Source organism: Phaseolus vulgaris, chromosome 4, assembly GCF_051622355.1.
Source record: "Phaseolus vulgaris cultivar YP4 chromosome 4, ASM5162235v1, whole genome shotgun sequence".
In the NCBI taxonomy this organism is placed as follows: Eukaryota; Viridiplantae; Streptophyta; class Magnoliopsida; order Fabales; family Fabaceae; genus Phaseolus; species Phaseolus vulgaris.
This window is the reverse complement of record NC_143501.1, coordinates 33,146,384-33,157,041: the sequence shown is the minus strand read 5'-3', so window position 1 is coordinate 33,157,041 and position 10,658 is coordinate 33,146,384. Positions and strand designations below refer to the sequence as shown.

The 10,658-nt window shown below is 40.0% G+C and overlaps 1 protein-coding gene across 1 annotated transcript; it reads right to left on the bottom strand.

The window, feature by feature from the left end:
• Positions 1–6,836: 6,836 nt before the first annotated feature.
• On the bottom strand, positions 6,837–9,362 carry LOC137837530 (receptor-like protein EIX2). The gene has a single exon (XM_068646548.2). It carries the CDS (start codon positions 9,258–9,260, stop codon positions 6,927–6,929), a length of 2,334 nt encoding a protein of 777 aa, XP_068502649.1. The 5' UTR covers positions 9,261–9,362; the 3' UTR covers positions 6,837–6,926.
• Positions 9,363–10,658: the final 1,296 nt, after the last annotated feature.

Sequence of the window (10,658 nt, the reverse complement as noted above, 5' to 3'; positions counted from 1 at the left end):
CCAATAGTATCCCACACGAATGGCCTTCGATGCTAGAGATCGACCACCAATGTGACTCCCGCATATCCCTTCATGGAGTTCTGCCATTATTCGTGCGCATTGCTCGCCACTTACACATACCAAAATAGGATGGGTGAACCCGTGTCTGAACAACTCTCCGTCAATGAGGGTGTACATGGTCAAATTTTTCTTTATTTTCCTGGCCTCTGTGGGTTCCAAAGGGAGTATCCCATCAGCCAGGTAACGCTTGTAGGGCGTCATCCAGGTTTCTCCTTCTTCAACCAGGCAGACCTGCAATGACTCTTCCCCAAGAACTGGGTATGTGCTTATCTTGGGCGTTTTCAATGTCTCCTTGGTGGGATCATATTCATATATAATAGTAGAATCCCGTCTCCTTAAATGAAAGGAGCGATCTCACTCCTCTTCCTCCCTTCCGACGTGCTAACTTGATGGATTGTCCGCAGTGAAGGTTCGAGGTGTCTTTAGGGTTTCCTGGATGACTGTCCTCTCTCTACCCCCCTTGCCTGAATTGGCGAGCTTTGCTAGCAAGTCAGCTCTGGCATTCTGCTTTCTAGGGACATGTACCAACTCAAACACCGCGAATGAATTCTTCAAAACTTGGACATATTCTAGATAGGCGGCCATCTGCGGGTCCTTGGCCTAGTATTCTTCTGTTACTTGGCCTGTAACCAGTAGAGAGTCACTCTTCGCCAGCAAACTTTACGCACCCATCCCCTTGGCTAACAGTATTTCAGCGATCAGAGCTTCATACTCTGCCTGGTTGTGCTGGCCTTGAAGGCGAATCGCAAGGCCTGCTCGATCAATAGTCCATTCGGCCGTTCTAGGATGACGCCAGCTCCGCTGCCTTGTTGGTTAGAAGAACCATCTTCAGAGAGCACCCAGCAGAAGTCGGATTCTCCGTGGTGCGCGTCTGCCGAGGAGAGCTCTACCACGAAGTCAACATAAACCTGGCCTTTGATAGGGCCTCTGGGCTCGTACTGCACGTCGAATTCTGATAACTCTACCACCCAACGCACCATTCTTCCTACAACGTCTGGCTTCTGCAAGACCTTACGAATGGGAAGGTCTGTCATCACCACCACGATAAAGCTCTGGAAGTAGTGGCGGAGTCTCCTCGCTGAGAACACCACTGCCAGGGTTGCCTTCTCTAGGGCCTGGTACCTCACCTCGGGCCCCTGCAATACTTTGCTCACAAAGTATATTGGCTTTGCGAACTGGTCGCCCAATCGGTGACCGCAAATTATAGGCGAAGCAGTGTACCCAGCTACAGTTTGCATATCACTGGGGGACTAGCCAAGTACTCCTTCAGCTTGAGGAACGCCTCTTCACACTCTCTGATCCAGATGAACCTACTGTTCCTCCTTAGGCATTGGAAATAGGGGTGGCCCTTGCCCCCTCCAGCTGATACGAATCTGGACAGAGCAACCATCCGCCCTAGCAACAGCTGCACCTCCTCGACTGAGATCGGGCTCCACATTGTGAGGATTGTGGCGCACTTCTCAAGGTTCGCCTCTATCCCACGCTAGGGGAGTAGGAAGCTTAAGAACTTACCCGCTTCCATCCCGAACACACATTTCTCAGGGTTCAGCTTCAGTCTATATTTGGTTATTGTGGTAAACAGTTCTTCTAAATCAGCGATGTGTTGATCCTTCACCTACGAGGTCACCACCATATCATCCACATAGGCTTGTACGTTCCGTCCTATCATGGGCACGAGTACCCTTTCCATCAGCCCGTGGTAGGTGGCACCTGCGTTTTTCAGCCCAAAGGGCATCACTGTGTAACAATAGCAAGACAACTCTGTCATGAACGCTGTCTTGCACTCGTCCTTGGGATGCATCTTGATCTGGTTGTACCTAGAAAAAGGCATCCAGGAAGCTGAGCAACCTGCAACCCGAGGCGTTGTCTACCAAAGCATCGATGCTTGGCAGGGGGTAGGAGTCCTTCGGGCAGGCCTTGTTAAGGTCGGTGAAGTCTACGCACATCCTCCACTTCCCGTTGGCTTTCTTCACTAGCACCATGTTTGCCAGCCACTTGGGGTACTAAATCTCCCTGATGTGGCCGGCGCTCAGCAACTTTCATGTTTCTTCTTTGATGATCTGTCGCCTTTCCTCGTTGAACTTTCTCCTCCTCTGTCGAACAGGTCAAACATGGGGGTTCATCGTAAGACGATGGCATAGGAAGTTGGGGTCTATGTCGGACATGTCCGAGACGGACCATACGAAGGCATCTAGGTGTCGTGCTATCACTTTGGCAATTTGGTCCTGCGTCCCCTGGCTTAGAGACTTGCCCAGCTTGAACATTCTACCACCGATCTCCCTCTCCAGGACGTCTCCAGCTGGTTCAGGTCGCCTTTCCTGGGCGACGCGGGCGACCCCTTCTTCACTTGGGGCTCGGGTGGTGACAGTGAACACCCCTCTCTTTGTTTTGAGGTTATTCTCGTAGCACCTCTTAACCTCCTTCTGATCTGATATGATGGTGATCATTGTCCACCCCAAGGAAGGTAGTTTCATCTTCACATGCCTTGTCGATGCTACCGCCCTCAGCCTGTTCAGGGCAGGTCTGCCCAAAAGTATGTTGTAAGCTGAGGGAGTGTTAACAACAAGGTATTTGATGTTCTCTGTGCGGGAAGCTACACCGTCTGTGAAGGTGGTCCTCAACTCTATGTGTCCATACACCTCTACCTGGTCTCCAGCAAATCCATACAGGCAGCCAGTGTAAGGCCTCAACTGGCCGGGAGACAACTGTAATTTGTTAAAGGTCGACCAGAACATCACGTCTGGCGAACTTCCTTGGTCCACCAGGACACGGTGCACCTTCCTCCCTGTGGTCACTACCGAGATCACCACTGGGTCATTGTCGTGGAGAATGACATCTCGGAGGTTGGCCTTGGGGAAGACAAGGTCGATGTCAAGGGCCTGGTCTGCCTCTTGCACCTCTACCGTCATCACCGCTCGTGCATACTTCTTCCGCTGAGAAGCGGTGCATCCTCCACCTGAGAAGCCCCCTGAAATGGTGTGAATTTCACCATGAACGGGCATCTCGTGCCCCTGATCACCCCGTGGTGCTGCCAACATCTGGACCCCCTGTGGCTCCTGCAAATAGTCCTTCAGGAAACTGTTCTTCACCAATTCGTCAAACTGGTGCCCTAGTGATAAAAAGTTGCGTATAGGGTGGCCATACGCTTGGTGAAACACCAAGCATTCTTGTGGGAACTTAATCTCTTGTCAGTTTTCGTAGGCTTCTTCAGTCTCTCCGCTATGTTGGGAATAGCAATCAACTTCTTCAATTCCACCAGGAAGTTGTGCCTTGGGGGCACATCCTTCCTCGCACGCCCCCTGGTTTGGGGCTTCCTGGGCTCGTAGGGCTATTGCTTTGCTGGGGCCTTCTTCTTTATCGTCACCTCATGTACTCTCATGGGCTGAGGTCGACTTGGCCCTCGCGGGCGGATGTGGACAATGCTTCCACGCTTCTCGGTGAGTTCCCCTTCTGCGACGATATGGGTTACCGCTCGACGACTAATCTCGCATAAGGTTTTGGGGCGACACCTGATGATTGACTCAATGAAGGGTCCTGGCATGATTCCCTTTCTGAAAGGGTGCACCATCATATTCTCATCCTTGGTGTGCAGCCTTACCACCTGTGCTCCAAAACGGTTGAGGAAGTCCTTCAAGGACTCTTCCTGATACTGTCTTACATCGAAAATATCGTAAGAGACTAGCGGGGGAGGCCGATTGGCTATGTATTTCTCCCTGAACAGCGTAGAAAACTGCACAAATGATGTTACATGCCCGTCAAGGAAGCTGACGAACCAGTCTAGTGTTGTACCTGTCAGCGTGCTCATGATTAGCTTGCAATGCACTGCAATAGAGCCCCCATATAGCATCATCTGGGTGTGGAAGGCCGTGAGATGAGCCTCTGGGTCCTCTACACCTGTAAAGGTGGCCTTAGGACCTATGAAAGTGGTTGGTATTACAACATCCATGATCGCCTACGAGAATGGCATTGGGAAAGCCTTGGGTGCTGCAAATTCCTGCGCAATTCCTGCGCAGCTCTTCGTTCCTTTCTTGCTACGCAACCAGATCAATCTGGATGCGTTCCTGATCCATCCTGGATGCCGCCACCATTTATTGAAGGGCGCGCATCGTCTCCATGATCTATTGCATGGTGATGTTTTCCCCTCCGTTTGGTGCGACGGATCCTTGTCTCGTGTTTCTCATATTTTTGGATTTGTGCTTTATTCCCGTGAATGGGACCAAATTTTAATCGGGCCCCACGGTGACTCGCTCACTGGTTGACTCTAACAACGATCACACGCCCGATTATCTCCGCCTAGGTTTGTACTTTCCTTGGATCGAAACACTTTGTACCTGCAAAGACAAAGGGGCACCCTAGAGGCCGTTTGCACTCTGACGCTCAACTCAATACTGGGGCCAAGAAAGAAAATGTGTGTAATAGTTCTAGTCTCAAGAACTACGTACCTTGTGGGTTTTCTTACTACCCTTTATATAGTTTAGGGTTTCTTTTGTTTCCGTTACCCGCATTTAGGGTTTCTGGGGGAATGCCCTCGCGCCACTATTTCCCAATCTTAGTGCAATCTAGCGCGTAAAGCTCCCTTACTGGAGTGCAACCTCTAATGGAATGACCACCTGGGTACCAACTTGTGCACCAAATCTCTGGGACCATCCGTTCTGGGGGTGTCCTAACTATCACGTGCCACGCATGCAGCCTCCCTTGGAAACCCTAACCCTAACGGGCATTTGCGGCTTCCAAGGCTCTTTACTCATGTCGTGCCCAATGGCGCAATCCACACCACATGCATGGGCACCTTGTGACTTAGGCTTTCCCCTACTGATAACTGGTGTGTTGTCTGGGACCCACCTTTCGTGGTCCAATTCTGCTATTTGAATCACCAATGTCTGATGTCACATCGGCCTTACTCTGTTGCCAAAGACACGTCAGGACATCTTGATGATCGACATCCGACCACTAATCAGAAGTCTCTGGCCCATGCCGCTTGTGGGACCCAACTTACGTGACCCACCATTACTAGCAGTCAACGATGTCCGAGGACTGGTCGGTACACAAAGCAAAAGGAGGACTCTATATTTAAAACAATCTACATATTTTGCCAAAAATCATGGAAAAATAAACTTAATTTGCCTTTATATAAAACTGCTACAAATAGTAACAATTATAAAGGCTTCTTCAATTGTTTAGCTTTCCAAATTGGATGTGATTGCATTTCTGTCCCATTTAAATGCAGAAATAATTTTTATAAAATGAAAAAACAGATAAGGCCATTAACTAGAAACAAGTGGGTATCTTCAATCATAATGCGAAAACTAGCAAAAGTGTGGTTGAAAATAAAATATAAAATGATCACATTAAGATCTTACAATTCTAAGGTATTGAATCAGAACGAAACAACGTTACAAAATGTATTATGCAAAATAACTGAATCAAATCATAGTCTGGAAACAAGATTTTGAAAGACATTACTTACTATAAAATACTAAATAACTATCCTTCGTATGGCAACCAATGATGCTTTCATTCATCCAGATCAATCAGAAGTGCGTAGCACAAATAACCTGCAATTTTTGTACAACCATTCATGTGGTTTATTTTTGTGGTGCCTAGGTTTTGGAGTTTGGGTATGTTATGAAAAACTTGCGTGCAATACTAAGCCTTTTGGTACATTTGTTTGGTTTATTTAGGTGCAGCTTTTGTAAGCCGTTTTTGTAGGAGTACACTATAGCCTTAGTTTTGTTCTATTTTACAATTAGCTAAGGAGCCGACGATTCTCTACTTTTCTGTTTTTGTGATTTGTATATGTTAGAGATGAACTGTCTATAAGGTTGTGATACCACAAAAAGAAATTCACTTGATTTATTTTATTACAAGATAAAGAAAGACGGAATTATATCTTTCTTGTGAAATTGTAAAAATGAATGTAATTAGACTATACTTCTCCGAATACAACACATAATTAAACTCAAACTGTTTCAATAAATTATAGTAAGCATTACCTTCGAGGGTAGAATTCATGTAAGATAAATCATATCTCTATATTCCATTAATATCGCTAGTTTTTAACGTAATTTGCTCGTTAAGTTAAGAATTAAAATCAGCAATTTCTTATTATCTTTCTTATTAAGTTATGTTTTATAATAATAATAGTGAAACTATAAAAATTACGTTTAAATTATTAAAAAATAAGAGAAATATATCATATCGCGGCCATCACATATGGGATGAGATCTTAATACCAAAAAACTAATATTAAATGACTTTATATATGTATAAAAGAACATTAAAAAAAACTTAATATCTTCACACTATATATTGTAAAATAAGAATAATTATATTATAAAAAAATTGTCAATAGATGGATAATATTCATTTTACAATCAAACATAATATGAGAATTTATTTTTTCAAATTAAAATAAAATATTTTTCTAAAAAATTATATTATTTTTACTAAATCATTTAATATGATGCTAAATTAAAGTTTTAATAATATTTTTACTAAACAAATAAAATTTAATCATTTTTAAAATCATAATTACGAAAAAATCATCACTCTTCTTTTAACGTAAAAAATATTACCTGTTAAAAGTTACATGATTTAATACAAATAACTATTTCATCATTAGATTATAAACTTAAACACAGTTCAGTCATGTAAACTTTTTTTTCCTCAAGTTACACTGCAAGTGAAGCAATAAGTATTATAGTAAGGGATGATTACTAAATCTGTTTTAGCTAGGATGAACAAAATTCAATACTACTCCTAACAATTGGATCACATTTAGTTGCAGCTTTCTGTTCAAAATATGTATTCCACTTTATTTGTGAAGCAAATATTGATATATTTGACTAACATACTTTTTCGTGCAATCAACAACACTTGCCACATTGTTCATAAATACAGTCTGTGAATCTGTTTAGAAAGGTGAGATAAGCATTTCTGGAAGAACGTGAAAGTAGTATTGGCCCTAATAATCCCCAAAATCCAGTGAAGTATCCTATCCCCATGCTCATGTACAATGCCTCATACCAATCACTCTCTTCATCACCATTCATTGCTTCACCTTCTCCAACCTTTTCTCTTCTTTCATCTCCATCTCCATCTCCAGGACAACTTCTATTCACCTGCTCACCACAAAGATCATTGTTTCCTTCAAAACTAGAGATATCAAAGGTCTCAAAATGTCTTCCTGATGGGATTCTTCCCGAAAGAGAGTTGTGTGACAAATCTAGTTTACCAAGAAAATCAATTTGAGAAAGTGATAAAGGAATTCCTCCACTGATATGATTTCTTGATAAGTCAAGGGACTCTAGTGAACTTAAACTCCCAATCCCAGAAGGAATTTTTCCTCTCAGATTATTTCTAGATAAATTCAAGGAAACTAACCCAACCAAATATCCAATCTCTTTTGGTATTTCACCCGTTAACTTATTATTTGAAAGATCGATGCTCTTAAGCTTCAACTCTGGATCCTCGAACCCCTGTTCTACACCTTTCCACATCAAGCTTATGTTAAGGGTGTAACCTCCGGTATAAAAACCACCATAAATTTCAAAATAAGTACGATTTCGAGTGTCACTTCTGTTGATACTCTTTTGAGACATTGCAGTCAAATTCTGTAAGCACGATGGAATTCCTTTTGATAACATATTCCTCGTAAGATCCATGAACTGAATATGCTTCAAATAACAGAGTTGAATAGGAAGATTTTCAGAAAAGTGATTCTCTCGCATGATTAGAATTATCAACTTTTGCATACTTTCTCCGATCCATGGTGGTATTGGACCAGACAACACATTTTCACCCACATCCAACATAATTAAATTGATGCACTTCTTCAAAGAGGAAGCTAATTCACCCACTAGGTTATTGTTTCGTAAGACCAAGACTTCCAATTCAACAAGGCTGCCCATGGACACAGGAATCTTCCCTGACAATTTATTGTTGCTTAAATCAAGAAACATTAATAGATCTACAGACTTCCAGCAGTCTGGAAGGTGTCCCTTCAATTGATTATTTGATAAATCTAAAATGGCCATTGGAGAGGTTATTTGGTCACATATGAATGAAAAAAGATCTGAAAATTTGTTGTTAGAAAGCCTCAGCTCTAAAGCTTGTAGTAAAAATGATGGAATTTTGCCTTCAAAGTGACTTGAATTCAGAATTATAGACGGACTATGGAGAAGCTTCACTGAAATATTAGGCATTGCACCACTGAGATTGTTGTAAGACATATTCAACATTCCCATATTTTGCAATATGTTCCAAAACGATTCTGGTACTGACCCATTAAGCCCATTATCTGAAATGTCGAGTTCATATAACCAACTTTGAGTCTGGAGCCAAGGAAAAGTGGGGCCCAACTTGCAAGATCTTAGTTTAATTTTTATTATTTGAAAAGGAGGAACCCAGTTAGGGACTATTTTTAGAGACAAAGAGTTCTCTGACAAATATAAGTACCTTAATTTGGAAAAATTGGAAAGATGGGATTCAGTGATGTCACCCTCCAAATGATTTCCATCCAAGTACACATCCTCCAACTCAGATAACAATCCAATGCTTGCAGGTAGCATGCCGGTAATCTGGTTATCAGATAAATCCAAACTCCGAAACACGTGTCTGTTGCACCATGAAGAATTTTGAAAGAAGTTAGAAATTTCTCCACTCAACTTGTTATTTGAAAGGTGTAACAACTGCAATGTGCACATGTTTCCAAAGAAAGATGGAATCTCGCCTTGTAGTTTGTTAGCAGAGAGGTCAAGAACTTCAAGAGAGTTCATTACTTTTCCAAATCCATCTAGAATGGGACCTTCTAACACGTTATCATTAAGGTAAAGCGCACGAAGATTGGTAGTGGAGTTGAAGAGCCAGTAAAATATGGATGATGATTTGAATAAATTTGAGGAGATGTCAAGGGAGACAAGAGAAGGTGAAGAATTTGTGATTGAAAAAGCTGACATGAGAAAACTATCATCCCTAAGACTACAATTTTGCAAATAAAGATTTTGAAGTTTTGAACTGAAGTTGAAACTACCTTGAAAGACAAATGATGTCATATTATTATAAGAAAGATCAAGGGCCACAAGAGAAGGAAGATTTGAGTGGAGAGGAGATGACAAAAGAATGTTATTATGAGAAAGATAAAGTTGTTGAAGATTAAGGCTAAAGTTTGACAATAATTGAAATGTTGAAGATGTAAGCATATTATAAGAAACATCAAGGATGGTAAGAGAAGTTGAGAAATTGGAATATGAATAAAACAAAGATTGAGATGTCTTAAGATGGTAAGTGAGCCCATGAGTTGTGGTAAGTGAGCCCAGAGAACTGCATAAAGATAATAAGAAGGCATTCAGTGGCTGACATGAAACAATTGCTCAATTATTGATGACAAAACCAACTTATTGAATTTATATATATACAGCTCATAATATGGCTAATGGACATACCTGTTAGGTGAGACATATATTCTAACACCCTTTGCTTTCTATAAAATGTAAATATAAATATCGTATACGAAATCTTCTTATGTTCGTAAACTAGTAGGTTGACCAACGCACGTGACTTTTTCGAAATTTTTATATTTAAATATTAATATTAAAAATAATAAATTTATTTAGATATATATAAATTATTAATTTGATGAAATGAAATTAAATATATTGCAATAGTATAAATTTATATAATTTTAGTATATTAATGAATTTAATATAATGTAACATAATTAAAAATTCATGAATATATTTTGGCCATAATAAATACATTACAATATCAATACAATAAAATATTGTAGTCCTCTCATTTTGAAGTCCTCTTCACCAACCTCATGCTATCTTCAACCTGTAATTTAATCTGCAAAAAAACTCTCCAAAAAATCTTTGCAATTAAAAAATAGAATAAACTCTCCAAAAAATGTTTACAATTAAAAAATAGAATTCAGGAGATTATACCAAGTACAATTATTACAAAAAAACTCTCAGTAAATGTGTGTTTCTTCAAGAAACAGATTGTAGGCAAAATCATATTAAATTATGAATTCACCTTTTATGATCTAAATTAAATTAAAATGTAATGTAATATAATAAAACTAAAACATAATGAAATACTATTATATAAATAACTAAAGATCTTAAAAACCATACAACAATAATAAACATATATACATCATCATGTTTCTATATAAAAAAAAAAGCAACAATTAATACTTGAATGACTAATTAATAATAGACAATATACAAAGAATAAAACGAATATAAGCATTCTCTAATATTAACACAAAATATATATAATAAAAAATATGATAAAAGATTTTTCTGACTTTAATATACTGGCAATTGTTATAGTGTTAAGCATATGTAATAATGTCAACCTATTATAAATATACCAGATAATGAAACAAATTTATAAATAAACAGATGAACAAATAGAATATGAACAATACTAAACAGAAACATATAGTGAATATAATATAAACATAAAGAGTACCTAACTGTTCAGTTTTCCAAAAAAGTCCAAGCAGAAACATAAATATGTATGAGCTTTCTTAGTCTTTGGTAACTATTATGCTATGAGAATAATAACCGAAATTATGCAGGATAACTTAA

Bases quoted from the DNA above. Each gene is read 5' to 3' on its own strand.
- LOC137837530 (XM_068646548.2), bottom strand. From the start codon at position 9,260: ATGCTTACATCTTCAACATTTCAATTATTGTCAAACTTTAGCCTTAAT.